Source organism: Pelobates fuscus, chromosome 5, assembly GCF_036172605.1.
Source record: "Pelobates fuscus isolate aPelFus1 chromosome 5, aPelFus1.pri, whole genome shotgun sequence".
In the NCBI taxonomy this organism is placed as follows: domain Eukaryota; kingdom Metazoa; phylum Chordata; class Amphibia; order Anura; family Pelobatidae; genus Pelobates; species Pelobates fuscus.
Window position 1 is genome coordinate 368,522,022 of NC_086321.1, and position 20,008 is coordinate 368,542,029.

The 20,008-nt window shown below is 43.4% G+C and overlaps 1 protein-coding gene across 2 annotated transcripts in view; it reads left to right on the top strand.

Annotated features, from left to right (window-relative positions):
* The window catches only part of RGS9 (regulator of G protein signaling 9), a 98,187-nt gene extending 79,041 nt beyond the window's left edge, over positions 1-19,146 (top strand). Inside the window, exons 17-19 of one of the 2 annotated variants that reach the window (XM_063456122.1) lie at positions 13,194-13,308; positions 16,873-17,366; positions 18,644-19,146. In XM_063456122.1, coding sequence (XP_063312192.1) covers positions 13,194-13,308; positions 16,873-17,366; positions 18,644-18,800 — 766 coding nt within the window. In that variant the 3' untranslated portion in view covers positions 18,801-19,146. Of the gene's footprint in view, positions 1-13,193; positions 13,309-16,872; positions 17,367-18,346 lie in introns of both variants that reach the window. The other variant, XM_063456121.1, reaches the window with a different exon arrangement.
* The last annotated feature ends 862 nt before the right edge of the window (positions 19,147-20,008 follow it).

The following is a 20,008-nucleotide window of genomic DNA, read 5'->3' on the forward strand; positions in this document are numbered from 1 at the left end:
AAATAACCTTTTTACACACTCTCTTTCTGTATAAAGTAGAACGGCACTTTAATTGGAATGAAGGTTACATCTTAATATTTGCTCTATTGTGGCTGCAGTTGGCTTTCCTTGTTTTTTGGTTCTTTTTATCATATTGGTCCTGATAACATTCTATTCCGGCGTGCATCTGCATCTTATAGGGTGGGTTGTTCATGTGCAAAATAATATGTTGTGAAAACACCTTGTGGCCATGATTTAGTTGGCAAAACCACAACTGACCAGCAAAAATCCCGAAATGGCTGGCTATAATACCACGAAATGACCAATAGGATGGAGGAGTTTGCATTTAATGCAGACAGATCAGGTGTGAGGGTGCAGACTCCTTACCTCCTGGAAGTACCCTGGATCCAATCTGCAGCCACTATAAACTGAGGTAGAGTCTTCTCGAGACAGTAGTGATTGTGTATCAGCCCTCTTAGAGCCTGCTGGAAGTTGCTGGTGAAAATGGAGGTTATTGTTTGAAGTGGTTATGGTGTGTGAGCCCTCTACATGGGACCTCCCTTGTCTGTAGGGCCATGTTTTATTATATCAGCAGTTTGCTGCCGTGAATGGCAAGGGAAGTGTAAAACCCCAACTTGTAAACGTCTTGTCCGTGTTCGTCCCGTGGCAGTATGTAGGATTTCCCCATCAATACATTCTCTACAATGCTTTCCATGACAAAACATAGCCAGGTTCTGCTGAGATCGTTTTCTTCTTCACTCTCAGTACTTGGCAGTGAAAGGGTTAATTTGCACTTAATTCATTTGAAGTGTAAAAAGTTTAGATATAATATCTCCCTTATACATTTGATATTACACTATGACAGCTTGTTTAGTTTAACCAGAGAGGGATTTGTTTGAATATGCTGCCATCTAGTGGAAATTAGGTATACTAACATTTGTCACACTATAGCAGTTTATAGTGCAGAGAGTAACAATTAAAATAACTGAAGCTATAAGCCTGCTGCTCCCCTGGCTCAGACACACCAATTGAGTTTTCACTTCCACCTTTGCAGCATCAATTTTGTCCAAGTTGTGTGTGTGTGGAATCTGGCTCACTAATCTGTAAAACCTGCTGTTTATAAACCGATTGGAGCCGCAGAATGGTTGGTCTGAGAACAGATCCTCTCATCCCATGCGATGCGTGAAACTGCTCCTGTAGGACAAACGTATCCCCTAAACTCCTGCTGTATGGCTGAGAGGCTCCTGGTTAACAAGCCTTTTCTTAAACTGTATTCAGACCCAAGGCCGGTGCAAGGATTTTTAGCTACACAGGCAAAGATGCATTTTGCCGTCCCACTTCCCCTCCAAAAAAATGCATCTTCACCTGTGTGTCTTGTTGTAACCCCCCCCCCCCCCCCATGCAATTTCTTACCCCTTTTGTGCTCTAGTGTATTTTATTCCCCCTTTAGTGTGTCTTATAACCCCCTTTGTATGTACCTTTCTTCCCCTCAGCCCCTCTGTGTGTCTCTTACCTCCAGGCGCTTTCTGTGTCTTTCTTACCCCAGCCCCTTTCTTTGTCTCCTTCTCCACCACAGTCCCTCTATGTGGCTCTTTTTCCCCTCAGTCCGTTTTGTGTGTCCCTCCCCTCCATATCCCTTTGTGTGTCTTTCCTCCCAAGCCACAGGCACACAGGCATCGTTTTTCAGGCACACAGTCAAAGTCATACAGGTACACTGTCATACAAACACAGAAAAAATCATGCAGAGACATACAGCCACATACATACAGTCAGAGACATACAGACACAGTCACACAGAGACAGATACAGGCAGATACATACCCACATACAGAGACATACATGCATACAGAGGCATACCGTGATACAGATACATACATAGAGGCATACAGAGACATACAGGCATACAGAAACATACATACAAAGGCATACAGACACATAGATACATACATACATACAGAGACATACAGGCATACAGAAACATACATATAGAGACATACAGATAAATACATACATGCATACAGAGACATGCATGCATATAGAGGCATACCCGCATACAGACACACAGACAGTCTCAATTACATACTTACATCTGTTCAATCTGGTCCCTGGGGTGCATGCTGTCCAGCTCTGTGGAGTCCTATATTGCAGCCCAGACCCATCACTGGGCGCCATCCGCGCCGTGTGATATGCAGCGATATGATGTAATTCATATCCCCGCTCCTTCCACACAGCCTGCGGTAGACACCAGGGTAAGAGGCTGGGCAGGCGGTTGGAGGCTGGGGTGGGCGGTAAGAGACTGGGCTCCACAGGTGGAAAGCTCTGGGCTGCGCTCGGCCACTCTACAACAAGTAACCGGCTGGAGGGGAGCACAGTGCGCTTCCCTCCTGCTGGTCAGCCTGACATTACGCCCCCAGGGCCGGTGCCCCTGAGCCGCCTTATGGTAGCGCTGGCCCTGTCCAGACCATCTCAGCTGTTTAGCTTTGCATATATATATCTAAATATAGGCAAATATCTTTTTTCTGTAATATCCTATTTTATTTCAATTATAATTTGTATACATTATGTATATAATGCATTAAAAGTAGGGGCTGATGTTGTGACTATTGTTTCTTTGAGTAGGCAGCCAGTGGCTTTTATCAGAGGGAGTGCACTAAAGCACACCTCGCAGATGATTTACATATTGAGATATTTAAGAATAAGTTTAATTGGAGAATTTAAACATGCGGTGTCGTGGCAGTTCAAGCATTGCCAGATCTCTTTCATGGAGTGGATAGCCAGGTGTATTTGGCTTTGGGCTTTGCGTGTTTGCTGTGGTTTACAATATTTGCATAGGAAAGCATCAATTATATTAAATATAAATCAGAAAGGGTGCAATGTTTAGTAGATAACCCATCCCAAGTATCAAATCCAAAACTATTCATCAAAAATCAAGATGCCCCACAGTGTCACTGCTGATATAAATTTAGCTTTATTTACAAATCACTGAATATAGCACATATACCAAACATATAAAACGACAAACAAAAGAGTGATAAGGCTTGTAAACAATTCCTATAGTTTCAGTAATTGCTAAATAAAGATAAATTAATATGAGCAGTGGCACTGGTGTGCATCGCCATGTTTGTTGTGGAAGCAGGGGAGTAAAAGGTAGATGGGTATACAAGTTTATTTAGTTCTACGCACCTCCTGCTTATTTCGGGCTACGCACGTTTCATGGGACCACATCCCCAGCAAGGCAGAGCTCTCCCCATGCTTCCTGGGTAAGTCTCAGTATGAGCTCACGTATTAGGCACAGGATATGATGTCATATTCTAGCATCCTTTGTCAGGAACAAATCTGTTTCCATGGTGACCGTAACATCATAAACTGATCATTTACTCAGCACATGGACATTGTCTAGCCATCACATATATCTTCTGCACCTTATTCTGGTTTTCACCTCTTTACTCTTATTCACAACCTCATCTTAATCCATAATCTTATCGTCTCCTCTTCCTATTCCTTCCCATTCTTTCTATTATCTCTCCCTTGCCATTCCCTGTCTTCATGACATCTCCTTTATGTCTCCCTCCCATTGGTGGCGATAGTGTTAAAGCAGTCACGAGACACATTTTTACTCCTTCCAGTTTGTAGACCACTTGGGTTAGATGAGCTTGATACTAAATATGTCACATTCCTTTACCTTTACCTGCTAGACTTGTCTCTCAAAAAGTGGGGCATGCCATACATACACCCAGATCCAACACTTTCTTCACCGGCGGTAGAGGGGTGTGTCTTGGACTGACTACTGTCTCAGGACTACACCAAAACATTCGCTAAGCCAGCTCCGTGGACATATATAGAAGCACCCAAGGGGTGTATGTATCATGTAGCACTTCCAGACCTCCTGGCACTCTGGATATAGTTGGATCTGAAATCTCTGTGACCCCCACTCACACCACTGTATTGGTAGAAGCACTGCAATTCACTGCGTAGTCTGAGGGCACACACCAAACAGAGTAATAATCAGTGCCAGCCAAGAGTCTGGGGGAAGATTATTCATAATTACAACCATTTATTACTTCTACACTTTCAAAATATCCCAAAACGATAATTAAACGCAGAGTTATCCTACAAAAAGTATCTATACACATTCACAGAAAGTAAAGAAAGATTAGAAATCCTGTTTTTTCTGCTTTGCTTAGATAGATATGTGCATATTTAAGATGTCTGTCTGTCTAGTTCTTCTGTATTTTTCTTTTTTCTCCCAAGACTGGACTGTAGCCTATAAAAGTTCTACCCAAGGACAAGTGAGGCATCACAAGTTGTTTTTAAAACTATATATTCTGTGTTTTTGCGAGATTGTTTTGCGAGATTGTAGAATATTATTACGGTTTTGAATGTTGCTAACGCATGGCACACACTTGTGCAACTAGGCTCTCAACGTTTTGACATTAGCCACTCAGAGATTTCCCAAATTTGAAACCCGGCAATGATAGGTCCCAAAAAATGACCGTTCCAAATTTAGCAGGCACACTACGCACAAGTCATGTGTTCGTTCTCTCTACGTCGCCAGCCAACTTGCCTTTACTGAACAGATCTAAAACCCACAGATCAGTTACCAGCACAGAATGAGTCGCAGGTCCTCTCAGAAATTGGAGAGTTAAAACCGCCATCATCTGTGCAGACAGCAGGTTTCCTGAGTTGCTGTACATCTGTTAGCACTTGGCCTGTTCTCATCCCGGCAAACGGAACTGATCAAACCGTGGAGCTAAATGTCTCCCAGGCCTGCATGCTGTATAATTGTATGCATATGGAGGCCGCAGTCATCGGCTGGGAACAGCTCCTCCGTGGTGTGAGGCTGTACAGACCCTTTGATGTATCCTCAAACATCTCTCTTTTCCCAGGACTAGTTCCACCAAAGTCATCAGAACCAGTGGTTTAATGGCCAGGCTGTCCATCCTACCCGTTTTCCCAGGAAAGTTAGCATTACGCAGCTGCCATTGCTAAAGACATAGTGAGCATTCCAGTTGGGATTTTTAAACTTTAAAGTGAACAGAAGGCAATGTTTGTTTGCGTATTGCCTGCGGTATTTGACCTGGTATTTAGATAGTTTGGGGTTTGCATTGATATGCTGGCCTTTATGTTTACGTGAATATTTCATAAACTTTTTTTGATTGAAAAAGTTGATCCTTTTTGAGATCTGTTGCAGCCACAGAATGGATGCTCATTGGAACCTTATTTTGTAACAGCTAAAGGTGTGTTTAGTTAAATAAAAATTCCAAGCACCATAACCACTACTGCGTGTTTTCAGTGTAAGGAGTAAAACCATTTTAGAATGGTTTAACGTCTTGCCAGGGATCTGACGGGCGCAGCATCCCAGCTCAACTGTTTCCTAAGCAGGAGCTTCCAATAGCTCTCCTTAGCTCAGCCTTGAAATGCATGGTCTGAGAGCGATCAGCTGATGCCAGGCTTAGATCACCGGCACTATAATCACAAGAGTGCTGTAGTGGTTATGGTGCTATCAGAGCTTCTTTCCTAGTGATAACACTGATTACACCTTTACTTGTTACTTTAATAATGTTGCAGAGGGTAATTTCTTTGGTCTTCACACAGTTTGTGTGTAGCACTGAGTAGGCCAAAGAACGTTTCTTCATTGTGTGACTTCAACTGTCAAACATGAAGGATGGACTCTGATGGTCTGGGGCTCAGTTACTGGATCGGGGAGCATAGCATAGATCAGATAAAGCCCCCAGAAGAGAGTTGTGCTAAATATTCGGATTGGTAGAGAATGTAAATAAACCATTGTTGAATGAAAAGTACCAATTTTACAGTAGCATGCAGTGTGTATAAGTGTGTTTTTATTGATTTATTTCAATTCTTTAGTTAAAAGTACAAAAGCACCATATTGTCCTGACACATTTTTTCACCGTTACAATTGGTTACAATTAACTGAAGGAATTAAAATAAAATAATGTGGGGAACTGGGGCACTGCGAAATGTACCAACCACCAAAATTGTGGGGTGTGGAATCAAAAAGGGTGGGCCTAATAATGCATTTGTGTTCTGATGCCCAGTGACTAAATTGGGACAGCAGAACAGGACCCGAAATCAGAGCAGTTCCAGATAGCAGCATTCAGGCAGTTCATCAACTAGTTATGACTTCGCTATGGGCGGTGGAGGGGGGGGCAAATATTCTGTAAGTGTATTTCTAGTGCGCAGTACTGTGGATCTCTGCAAAGCACACACTGTGAAATACACTGTGTGCAGTGTGTTACTTAGCTAAGCTTAATGGCGCAATTTACCTAGTTTGTACATTTATATAAAACATGTTTATCTGGTGAAAGGTTTTCTATACTCCGAATTGACCGCTCCTTGTTTTATAAAATAGATCCTCTTTAAGCGTCAGTAGAAATCATTTTTTTTTAAATTGTCATTAAAACCTCAATCATTTTGGGGAGTTTGGCATTCGGAGCCACAGAGACCACGACGGTACCACCTCGGTATTCAACATGCATGCACAAGTAACACTGTGATCCTGCGCCGGACTCTGCCATATTCCTGCTGAGAGAATAGAGGAGGGACTCATTGAAGAGCAGAGAGTGCAGACTGATTCTCCATATAATAAACAAGGTCAGAGGAAGGACAGGCTGCAGCTGGCGAAGTTAACCAGCTTCATCTTTATAGCTTTTATAAATAATATCGCATTTCAAAGACAGGCAGATAGTCGCGCGTCACGAGTACAGAATATCTCCATTTTCAAAGCTGTGCGTCTGTGTTCCTCGTTTTGTTGATGGAGATGAAAACACCGAGTAAATTTTCTTCTTTTTTTTTTTATTACTCTAATCAATCAGCAAGACGCATTTTTTTTTTATATAACTGAACATACATTTATAGCAAATACTTTAGCAATTGTGTATAAGAAAAAATACTTTATATTCCACAGACATCAAGAAGATGACTTGTTTACCATTAATAATTTCTTTCTATTTAGTTGCTCAGAGAGCTTACAATCTAAAATCAATCCATCACTGAGATGACATTAGTTATCCTTGAGTGCATACATATAAATATAGTTTCCCCATTATAAATGTAAATCTGTTAGGGTACAGCCTGCCATACATTGTAGATCAGGGGTGCCCAAAAGGTAGATCCCCAGATTTTGTAGAACTACAATTCCCATGATGCTGTGCATGCTTTCAGAATACCTTCAGAATGACAACGCATCATGGAAGCTGTAGTTTTAAAACATCTGGGGATCTACTTGTTGGGCAGCCCTGGTGCAGGTTGTGGTAATCCTACCATATAATGCAAACACATTCCAAAGGAAGGTAGATATCGATATCTGGGAGATGGCATATTTCACTGCTTCACACCTCACCCCTGAGATGCTTCAATAGCGTTTACTGGGATGAATGACAGAGGAGCTATCACAAGCATAAAAATTTAAAGGGACACTCCACTGTCAAAATAAAAAAAATAGAATTTAAAATCACGGCGTACTTTAATTCGGGGTATATCTACTAAGCAAACACGGAATTATGTATTTTTTCATTGAGGGTATATCTGAAAATGGCTTGCGAAAGCTGCAGTTTTCTTGCTGCAGCCTTCACAGGGCCTCCCCTTCTAACCCCGCCCAGACTTTCTATGGCTGTCCAATCACAGACTTCCCAGCGCAGCTAAATGAAAAGTCTTTACAAGGCAGGTGCTCTGTGCCATCGCTCCCTCTTAAGTTTAGCTCCACTGAGCTATCCAAACCAGGAAGAAACAGGACAAGCTGTCTCATTGACAACCAGGGGGGTGTAGCCAGGTTACTTTGTAAAAGTCCCAATTTTTGCACTTTTTGTAAAATAGGGGGGAAAAGACACATTCATTGCACACAAAGCACTTCAGCAACTAATTCTAGAGTGTCCCTTTAAAGCGAACATGTCACTTGTGGCATCCCCCATGTGTCACGTCCTCTGAAGGGAAAAAGTGAGGGGAGATTAACTCACCTTGTGTCCCCCTTCTTCGTGCCATAAGTTTCCTTGAACTCCAGGGATATTCCACCTCTTCCTTGGATAGTAAAATGCTTGTAAGGGGAACAGGGGGCAATCGCCACACCCTGGGCTACAGTGCTTGTGGGCTGCACAAACTCACAGTAGCATTCTCTTACTGATTAAAAGCCACAGCGGGAGGGGCGGGGCCTGACAGCAGAGCCGTGAGGACATGAAACTCCAGAGCTCCTGCACTAAGCTACACGATTAATCAATTTTCACGACCCAAGAAGCGACTAATCAGGCCACAAAGGCCAGCAAACGAAACTGGAAGTTCAGCAGAGCGGAATGACACCTCACAAACGGCATCACCTGATATTCTCACCGGACAGGTGCCCGGGGCCTAGTCACATGGCGAGCGCGGGAGGGACGGCCGCTCTCCCACCGCCACGACTAGCTACCTCGACGCCTAAGGGCCCCTACTCCCCCCCCTATGGACCGGCGGGGGTAATCCCGGTCCACACTCCACAGGGACACAGAACCCTACGAATGTCCACAGCCTCCAGTAACCCGCACCCGGATGCCAAGATGGCGGCAGCCGACCGAGCTCCTGGAACTCCAGCCGCCCAACCTCTACCAGCACAGCTGACAAGCGATATCCGCCACGAAGACCGCATAGCGGCAGCCTTCGAACACTTTTGGGCGCGGTGGCGGGCCATACTGACAAAGTCCCAAACAACCACACTGAGCCCTCGACCGCCCGCTGCCTCGCCTGCATGCGGACCGACTACAAGGCACGCGGCCGTACCAAAGACCGGCACGAAGCAGCAAAGGGCACTGAGGGCTTCGCCCTGTCCTAACGCTCGCAGACCGCGAACTCGACACCGCCTACCAGGGCCCCGACGCAACCAGAGAACCTCCATCCAAGGCCCAACGAGACGCATAATGAAGAGGCACACCTGTAGAGCCGGGGCGGCCTACCCGCGGTTCAAACACCCACAGAGAAACACAACCGCACCCAGCACTCAGACGGTCCTTGTTCCCACAGCAAGAAGACACCCAGAGATACCTACCCGTGACACCGCAAGGGGAGCAGAGCAGCCATCACGCCACCAAGGGAAAATCCCCGCCACCCGAGGTACTCACGGAGGCCCGGGAAGCAACGGAGGAGTCCCTGAAGCTCTCTTGGCCCGTGATACCGCAGCCCTATGGGAGCTTCCGGTTTGTGCCATGCCACTGCCGATTAAAGGAGTTGGGTGACCTTCGCTGTCACACTGCAGCCTGGACTGTAACACCACCACATTCCTGCAGTTGAGGTGGAATATGTCTTGCATCAACATCCAGCCCTGTCTCTCTGAGATAAGTGATATTTGAGCTAGCAACTGACTGATGTGTATTGAGGCAGAGGCATTAATGACTTTTATTTTTATTTTTAGCCCTCGTTTCTCCTATTTTACTAGTTGATACTTGTACTACTGGTCCCTGAAGGGGTGCCCAGAAGCCCTATTCATACATGCTCCCACGCACACAGCCTGTGATACCATAAACAAGTGACCCACCATATAGAAGATACGGGCAGCCTTAACAGGGTAATCTGGAGTGCTTAGCATATCTCTAACGGCAGACCACCTTCACAGGCACATATTCATACAGATCATACGCAAATGCTATTTACTGTTCAGTCCTCCTCGGTTTTCAACTTGCCCTCGGAAGTGCTGACATTCATGACACAGGGGTCAGCTCTAACTTTAGTAGTGTAACATGATTAATCCACAGGGTGAGCCAGGGTTTACTGTTTATTGCCGCAAAATATAAGCTTGCGATTTACCTTAATTTACGTTTACATTAACAATGTTTATAGCTTGTACCAAACGATAACAAAAAGAAAAATGTGCAGTTTTTTCAGTGCCAACATGAGAATCTTGATAGATAAACTATGAGTGCTGTTGTGGCACATTACAAATGCTTGTTATTTTCATGCACAGAAAAATAAAGAATTTAAAAAAAAAAAAAAAAAAGCCACAGCGGGGGGCGGAGCCAAGCAGCCAAGCTGCACAGACGTGTTTGGAGAGAGCTCCCATGTCTGGGGACAGAATATTGGGAATTAAACCCACAAATTCTTACCCACAAGCCTCAGACCAAGAGATCCACAACCGGGAGGGGCTGCTGCATAGAACGGTACCTCTCACAAGCACCGGCGCAGCAGACCGAACAGATCGAGGCCTGCGGCCTACTCGCGACCAAGCCACGAGGAGACGGCTGCTCCACGGGCATGAGAGCAGGGAACAAAATCCCAGTGAAAAGTCTCCCGCCTCCCCCCCCCAGGACCGGTGGGGGTCATCCCGGTCCACACACCAGAGCGTCAGTCAACCAAGCGCTGCACTTGGGCGCGCGTCAGACAAGAGAGAGCCACGAGGCCCAATCAAAATGGACGACGGCATCATCACTCAAACCCCCAGCGACTGGAAGGCAGCCTCTAATGCAAGGTTCGAAGCCATGTGGGAGCAGTTCTGGGCTAAGCTAGCACATAAGCACCGGCTGCCTCAGCCACTAACTCTTGAGAAGAAACCCAGAACTCCTACGGCACGACAACCAGCCAGGGCCATACACCCTAAGCAGCCCACGATCGGGACAAGTATACAGGCTACAAACCAGCAACAAGCCATCGCACCCGAGGGGCATGCAGCCACTACTGCCCATTAGAGCTCCGGCAAGCATAGAGGTCTCGGCAACACGGGAGGGGCAGACCCCATCAAGCCCGGCGTATTGGCACCCGAAGGTGGACGGGTCTACGCGGCTCGCAATACCGAGCACACCCACGAGACTACATACAGCAGCCCGCTCAACAAGACTAGGGACATGCATGCAGACAAGCCGGGAGGCCAGCTCAAGCGGCTGCTCGCAGCTGGGAATGTACAGCCGCAACACAGGAGACGGCTATTACACGGAATGCCTCTGAATGCTCCCAGACCTATGCCGAAAGCCTGCCGACCTCTGGTATAAGGTGAATCGGGACACTTGCAACAAGCTGGCATACTGATGTTATGCCTACTGTCCCTGATTATACATTAGGGGTTCAATTGTCTTCTGTCTAACTGTCCCCTTTCTCTCCTTACGTCCCCATAGAATAGTTATCACCAACAAAGTTATATTTGCTTTGTACCAGAGGATAGTTACTACCTACACCGGTGCACGCAACTACAATCACTTCTGATTACTTACAAGACACTGTTTTGATTAGTCTAGCATACTCTAACGGCTGCCCTGCTGAAATATCAACGATAGCCTAGCATGTTACTCTGTTTTTTCAAACACAAATATGTCTCCCTACCGATGTTATTACTCGTCTGCATAACTATGTGTACATATTTTCTTTATGTGATCCGCATATTACTAGCATGTTACCTTTACTAATATAATCGGTGTAAATCTACTTAACCAAGCTTGTCTAAAATATAAAATTGTGCCTGTTACTTCTATGCCCCGCATGTTAAGCGAGGAATTGCCTGAGGATTGCTTTCGGGGCACCTCAGTACTACATGTACCACTCTTATGCACTGAAAAAATAAAGAATTATAAAATTAAAAATTAAAAAAAAAGCCACAGCACGTGCATTGGGATTTCTGTTGGCAGAGTACAGCATGAATGGTGCGGGTCAGGACTGTGTGGGTTTGTTTTGGCTGGATCGCTGTTTTTTTTCTTTGGTGGACTAGATAAATATGCATTGTATTCCTGAAGGTGTTTGTCTGTCTTATCGCGCTCTAGGGTCACTTGCAAAGTCTGCATTTCTTGGTGCATGAACAGATGTCTATGAATGCTAAGGGTTAAGGCTTTATCTTGACTTATTGCGTGATATTTCTCTTTTATATCATATAGGTATTTTAAGACAGGAGGTAACTATAATCACTGTTTGCACTTCACCTCCTTTCATGTTGTTTGTAAATGTTCAATTTAAGTATAAAGGTGACAATACGCTCTTTTAATAGCTGCACTGGATTGTGTTTTTATAAGCACCAGTATTATCCTTAATTCTTTTCTGTATTATAAAAAAAAATAATGATATATTTGAGTAAATTCCCTTGCTTAATCAGAGCTCCGCAATCACTGGGGCTATTGGGGAAGATAAAAAGATTATACACTTACATTTGGCAGGGAGCTGCTGGTGATGTGCTCTCTGTGCTACTTCCAAGATGTTTTTTTGCGTCTCTCTCCTGTTGACACTGTAACCCCATCCCCTGGTGCCATCAGCCATTGATGGTCCCTGAATAGAGACGCCAATAGCATGCCTACCCTCATGAGCAGCTGGCTCTGCTGTTCGAATGGCAACTCAGTGGAAATTCCTAACATTCCATCTTAACAGAGACTAGGCATGTGCACAACCTGCTGGAACAGGGCAGATTTCAAACTTGCCCCATTTTTGTGAAATGCCTAGATGCTTTTAAGAATGTTTTTCCAAACAGTTACCAATGAAGGAGGAGGGGCCCTGCACAAGTGAAACCTACTACAGAATTAAAGAGACACTAGTTTTTCCCCCCATATTTTTGGCGTATCACCCTCCACTCCAGAAAAAGAGTCTTAGTGTTTCTAAACTACTGCAAATAACTTAAACACTGTTGGGGTGCTGCACCAAGTGCCCCTCTGGACCAAGTGCCCCTCTAAACCTAAACTCCTTAATCATAAACACCCCTTATACAATAACTGTAACCCTTCTCAAGGGGGGTAGTGGGTGCCTTAGAGTTCTGTGCCTATGGGCACTTGACAATCCAGCCCTGTGATATACTATACAGAAAACAACATTCGGAGAAAACAATCCGACTTGGCAACGTTTCACCACAACAAATATTCCCATCTGTCATTGTGAGAGACAGGTGATGGAAACTAATTATTCTAATATAACAAAATACAAAATAGTTCCTAATTTGTCTTCTGTGTATCTTTTATTGTGTTGGAATATCTGTTTTTCATAATAATTCTGGATGTATGATACAAGCGATAGGCTTGCTTTATACATAACGAAATGCCTTCTGTTCTACCCAGTATTCTTCAAGAATAGTGACACATGGGCTACCAATTCTAACCCTTCTCTTTTAAGAGCTATTAAAGGAGATGCATATTAATTTATGGTGTACTAGTGACTGTTGTGAATTGATTCACCCCAGCATGTATAAGTGGAAAAGCACTAAAATACATCTGTATTTGGAAAACCATCCTACTGAGCATTGGTTAATTATATTCTGTCCATCTTTTCTGTCTCTGCAGTAACTTCCCATTCATGCGCCGGCATCGGAGGTCCAGCCCCAGCCCTGTGATTCTCAGACAACTGGAAGAGGAAGCTCGAGCAAAGGAGGCAGCCAACACAGTGGATATTACGCAGGTTATGAGCAAGCTAGATCGGAGGAGTCAGCTAAAACAAGAGGCTGCCAAGCCAACGTAAACCTGGGGGTAGTTTAGCCAGAACAGACAGTAATCTCCATTAGCTTCACAGAGCTAAAAAGCAATCGGTGGCCAACTAGTGGCCAACTGGAGACACTAGTCCAGTAATTAAGTTCCATCTATCACCTGTAGGTGTCGCCGTAGCTTTACATTGGTAAATAGGAGACAGCTGGTACTCTAGTACAGAAATGCCAGGCAGGAGATGGCACCTCTTCTTGTCATCAATGAGCAGATACTTGGTGGGGAGGGGGTTAAACCTCCTACTGTTTGTTTTTGCAAAACTGTTCTTTGTGGATTTCAGAAGGAATATTTGACTATGAAATTAAAAGTAGTGCTATTCTTTCTTTTCATTGTTTAAAATATATCTGGAAACCCTGAAATGAAAAGGCCTTCGCTTTGTATGTTGTATGCTTAGGAGATGAGAAGCGTGAAATCTATATTATTATGTATTGGCCTTCTATATAATGTGTGTGTCTGGGCGAGAAGACGTTGGGTCAGGCCGAACAGCTCTTGGTGCTAGCCGTTTACATAGATATACCTTGAAGGATCCGATTTAGAGTTTCATGTTCTCTAGATACGTGCAAAGGACCCGCTTCTCCCAAATCACACCCTTAATGGGTTACATTTAAAAGACCATCTTCAGATGCAGCAGGGCATGTCACATTTACAGAGACAGACCCAACAGAGAACCTGGCTGAGGGTGGTGGTATTTGCAGTTGCCAGAATCTTCGGTGCCTGCTGTAGGCTAGCAGGTACACCAATGTACCCATTCTCAGTGTCAGGCTGCATGCCATTGTGAACGATGCTGTAATAAAACTTCGTTCCTATCAATGAAATGTCATTAAAATGTTGATACAATGAATTACGCTCAACATATTCACTGTGTTGTTTGGATAGGGATTCGGTTTAACCATAAATAGTTTACACTATAGGAACTGAAACCAATGCACCAGTAGAGCTTACAATCTAATATGGAAGAATAACAGCGGATGTGTTTCCCTCCAGTCTGCAATAGCTGCACAGTTACCAAGATTCGGGCGTTAGAGCTCTGCAAAGTGAAAATATAAGGACAGGAGTCTCCTGACTGCCCTTTTATTTGCCATTTTGTTTTGTAAAATGCGCCAGATTTCCTCTTTTTTTATTGATCCCTCTCCCTGATGACTTTCAGGGCATTTTAAAGTAGTGCTCCAAGTACCAGAATCACGGAAGCACATCAGTTGTTATGATTCAGGGTATGTGGCCATCGTCTCCCCCACATTCTGTCAATTTGACAACGTTACTCACTAAAATGAAATTTAAAATTTAAGGTCAAAATAACTGACCTGGAAAAAGTCAACCATGCTTTCAGTTCAGCTACTTCGGCCTTAAATTTAAATGAACTGAGTTCTCACTTTAGTAAATAACCTGATGAGGGGAAGCAACAAAAACTGGGGTTCTTTTGGTTGCACCGTTGCCACTGCTCAGCTTATGCAGAAATGTTATACAGTGGAACCTAGGTACCCGAACGGTCCCGTTCTCGAACAATTCGGAAGACGAACACAAATTTGGAGTAAAAAAATGTCTCCGTACGCGAACGATATTCTGTACCCGCACATCAAAGAGCCGCTTACCGGGGCCATGTGACCCTTCCAGCCAGCAGTCACCACATCCCCCCCAATCTCACCGAGTGGGAGCAGACAAGCTGGGAGCCCATGATTGCACACTCCGCTCACACTGGGATTGAGTGTGCTCGGCAGCTAGCGGACAGTAAGCTCACCATGGAAGACAAACTTTCCCAGGACATGGACACAGGTACGTCCTCCGCTTCATCATCCTCATCATCTTCCTCTTCAGGCTCAGAGACCCTGTCTGAGGGGGACCCCAAAACCTCAACCAAGGGGAGCTGTACTGACTGTGACTCTTAGGGTCTCCACTCCTTCCAGCAAGGGGGAGCAGAGAGGAGAGCTGCAGGGGGACAGGACAGAGGAGAAGAAAGAGGAGAGCTGCAGGGGGCAGGACATAGGAGAACAAGATGAAGAGGAAGATTGCACGTAATATAATTAGAGAATTATTTTTAATGCATACATATAAATGTAAAATACTGTAATTTTGGGGGTCTGGAACGGATTAATCAATTTTACATTAATTCTTATAGGAAATGTTGATTTGGTACGGAACTCGAACATCCTTCTGGAACGGATTAAGTTCGAGTTCCGAGGTTCCACTGTACATGTAAAGTAAGCAGTGGATATTTCAAAAACTTGAAATTAAATTGGCCACTTTTAAATAAAACAAAAACAAAGAGCAGACATGTAGAGATAGTCTTACATGACGTGGATTGCGTGTTGCATATCATTAGGGGATAATTTGTAGGATTGTGAATGAGGACTCCACAATAGTCCGTTCAGTTTTGGGCACCTGTGAGTTGTATAAAGTGCTAGATGTGGGCTAGCTGGGAGAGAGCTAGGGCATCACAGTGAATCATTGCCTAGTGGTGGATAGGCCAATGCAGATGTTCACACTATCCAGAGGCAGCAGAAATGCAAGGATATAGGTAGAGAGCCTTAGTTTTCCTCAAACTGCTCATAAACGGTTTGAGAGAACCAGAGGGCACTTACGTGATGTAGAGTTCTAGCCTAATGAAACAGCAATTTCTTTTGACTTTTTCCCTTCCTTGGTAACTATTTACCATACGGTTTTGATAGAGAGTAACAGGGAAAGTAACATGAAGTCATGTGGATGGCCTGCATTTTACTGTAGTGCATGATTTAAAAGATGTGCGTTTTGTTTGGCTGTGAAGGAGATTTCCCAAAACTCTGTGTGAGGGTGTTTTATAGGGAGGGATCAACATCTTATGGTGTGAGAATAAGATTTGCCAGTTATCTGGAATGCAGAATTTTGGGCTCATCTCTTGTATACATTCAGAGATTCTGAGTCACCCAGTATTAAATGATAACACTTGGATAGAAAGCCAATAATTCCCTCTTCATGGGTGGGACTCTAACATTAAAACCAAACTGGATCGGATGCCAACCTACAGGGATCAGGGGATTCAGGAGGATAACCGTCCAGATCTAAGACAATAAATATATCATTCTGGAATAAGCAAGAGAAATATAGATCAGCCACAACTGGTCAATGTCCACATTGCATGTCTTACACTCCGAATAAACTCAACAAACATTAAATGTTCTGCTGTCTCTACTTTTCAAACTAACCTCATTTATTGACATCTAGACACAAGGACATACTTGTTAGTTATGGTTGTGTTACTATTTAACAGAAATAAATCTTATGGAGACAAGTTATAAGAAAATTCAGGATTTGTTTTTTCTCATTGGCAGAACATTTATCTATTATGGTGTTTTTTACAAATCCGTGCTACATCTGAATATTATGGGGTGTTACTAAGTAAAGAAAGTGGTGTGGTTAAGATCAGTTTAGATAGGTAGAATACACCACAAACAATCCAAGTGACTTCTAGTAGAACCTGCTTCTAACTCCCTTGTGCTCTGTCTTCCTACAGTTGTGCCATTTTACTGCTCCAATCCCTCACCTGACTGTCTACACCGGTACCTGTGCCCCCCCATCCCCAACAAGCTTCTTCCTCTCCTGCCACCCTGTCGGGGATCCAGCCTCTCCTTCCCCTGGACACGTCACCCTGCCAAACTGTGCTGCCTGCCCCTCGCCTATTAGCGTAGCTATAGAAAGCACTCCAGGCGTAGAGAGAAAGTGGGAATCCAGTGAAAATCAGTTTCCATCTCCTACTGACAATACGGACGTATCTTTTGGGTCAGAATCGGGCACAGGTGGAAACCACCTGACTGTCCCAACGGAGATCAAGTCATCTCAAAAAACCAAGGTCACCTTGTCCTTCAGCAAGTTATTGAAGAGGGGCTGTTCAAACTCACCGGTTTTTGCCACTCTTTTGCCTAAGTGCCAAATGGTAAATCATGGAAAAGTTCAGCCTCTAAATGATTTGGAGCAGCAGTTGCAGCCAACCTCAAAGAAAGTGACCAAGTAAGTAACACTCGATTGTGTGCCCCAGTATGGAAAAACAGGAATAGAATGGGGTTCAATAACTGTTACAGAGTTATACACTAAAGAGAGAGTTCAAATTTAAAGCCAGAATGGCTGAATTCTAAAAATTCAGCTTCACGATTGGGCAAAATTTTAAATTCACTTTGATTTCCTACATTACTGAATAACCCTATTATAATTACTACATTCTCACAATATATCCTTTAGCACCCAAACTACGTCCTTTCATTAACATGGGTTAAAGTAAATTAAATGCTTTGTAAAAGAAAAATAATTGCTAAAATAGAACAATTTTCACACATAAAAATCCATGGTTTAAATTCCATCCTTGCATATCTAAGACTTTCTTTACTACAAAGTAGTTTTCTCTATTCATGGCTATTGTGCGTTTGCCTGGTTTTTATACTTTTTTAAGTGAAGCCGTTCCCCTTTACAAACCTTAGAATAGTTAAACTCAATCACAGCAGGAAGTGAACTCGTCTCACAACTAGTTGAAATCTATTTATTGTAGAGTTACCATAGATTTGCTGTTCTTATTTACATATGTGAATATAACATAACAGTTTGTACAGGGTAGTATTCATTTTCCACAAACCAGTGGGGGATAATCTTGGAACTCGAAAAATTAGTTTTGGCTGAAACAATTTTTCCCTCCAAAAAATAATATTTCTTAGGTTGTCCAAATTTTGTTCATGCAACCGATTCAGAGAAAAGCAAATCAGACAAACCACAATGGGACAACACTTGGCCAGTCTGTGGTCTGCAAAGTCCATTAATTTAGGAAGCATAGTAATTTGGTCAACAATTGCTTAAGTGAGCATTTGTTTACTTCTGCGTATTACTTCTGTGTATAATATATGACGGATATGAATGAGCACATGGGATTGTTACAGTATATGGGCTGCATGAGCTATGCTTGATGTCATTTGCTTATGATTCTTTTTTTTTTTGGCCCCTAGAGCAACCATATTTATTTTAATTTATGTGGAGAAAACTTCAAGAAATGCATGCCGGAGATGTCATCAAATCTGCTTTGATATTCCTGCGTTATTTACCATCTGTATGTACCCCTGCACTTCCTTCATCTATGTATTACACCACCAGCTTTCCACTGCTAATCATAGATACAGAGGTTCATGACCATGTAGCAATGGGTAAGCTGTGGTTAATACAAGCTCACGCTTATGTCTTTGTGGATCAAACATCACCTTGTCCATTTTCAAAGTTTAACGGTTTGTTATTGCCCCGAACCTCAGCTTTTTCCAGATTAAGGTGGACATTCCCTCTGAATGTCGCGTCTACCCAATCGACTCCGAGGAAGATGACGAGGATAGTCAGCTGGCCTGTAAAGAGTCGATACAAGAGGTAATCTGTCCATGGGAAAACATCATTGAGCAAGATAAAGCCGGATAAAGTTGTGGCCTTAGGGTAACCAGAGGTGGTGGCCATCGTGGGCACTAGCTGGGAGCCTCACAAATCAAAAAGTGCATTAAGATCCGTAATGAATCCAGAGATCACCTTCAACATCAACCAGATCACTGCCAGGAGGAGGACTGTAATGCCCCTCTCACTCAAGCACAGCTGTAATAGCCAAAAATACACCCAGAATCCCTTTGCACCAAGAATGGCTTATCGCTCCTTTTCTATGCATGCCCTTCTGGTCACAAGATGACTGACAAACTTGTAGCTTGAAACTGTTACACTGGTCCACGTTCTGTTATTACAGGGTTTTTATTCGTTTGTGACGTCTTTAAGTTTACTTTCTGTAGTTCGAGTGAAATTGACATGGGCAGAACGCACGAGGTAATATCGAGCGCAAGAACTAGAAACCCTGATTTAAAACGTTTTCCCAAGTGCCAAAATCACACCCTTTTAACTCTTAATGTGCAAGAAGATAATTGTTTCACCTGCTTATTATGTTAATTCCATCAAGAGATAATTGAGGAAATGGGCACCGTGTCTTGATGGCAATCAAAAAATAATAATATGAATATATATTCTTTCAATAGGGAATGTGATGGGTTAATATAACTTGTGTTGATATTTTGATTTTATGCATTACCCCAGAGGAATTCTCCTCTTCATATTGGGTCAGCCTGTTGGGTAGTAAATATTGTTTTTTGTTTGGTTTGGGCCACTGTAGCTAAATTGGAGGCAGAGCTAAAAACATGAGAAAAGGGGGGAAAGTTGCTAAATAAATTCCATCTTTTTTTTTCGAGGGACACTCCCCAAATCAAGAAAAAATACTGTTTAGTAGATATACCCCCAACAAAAAAGACTTCCCTATGCAGCTCGATGGAAAGTATTTGCAAGGCAGGTGCTCTGGGCTGTTGCTGCCTCTTGGGTTTATCTCTGCTGAGCTAACCAAACCAGGAAGTAACAGGACTGATTGTCTGATTGACAGCTAGGGGGGTGTAACCAGGTTAATTTATAAAAGTGCCAATTTCTATTTAAAGCTATTTGTAAAATGAAAAAAGAGGACTCCTTTGTTACATATAAAGCATTTCAGAAAGCTAGGTTGCTTTAGCAGTCCAGAGTGTCCCTTTAATTGTAGTGCTTTGGAGTGGTATAATAAAGAAAAACAATAACAAAACACTAGAGACTGTTTATTGTACAAGGTT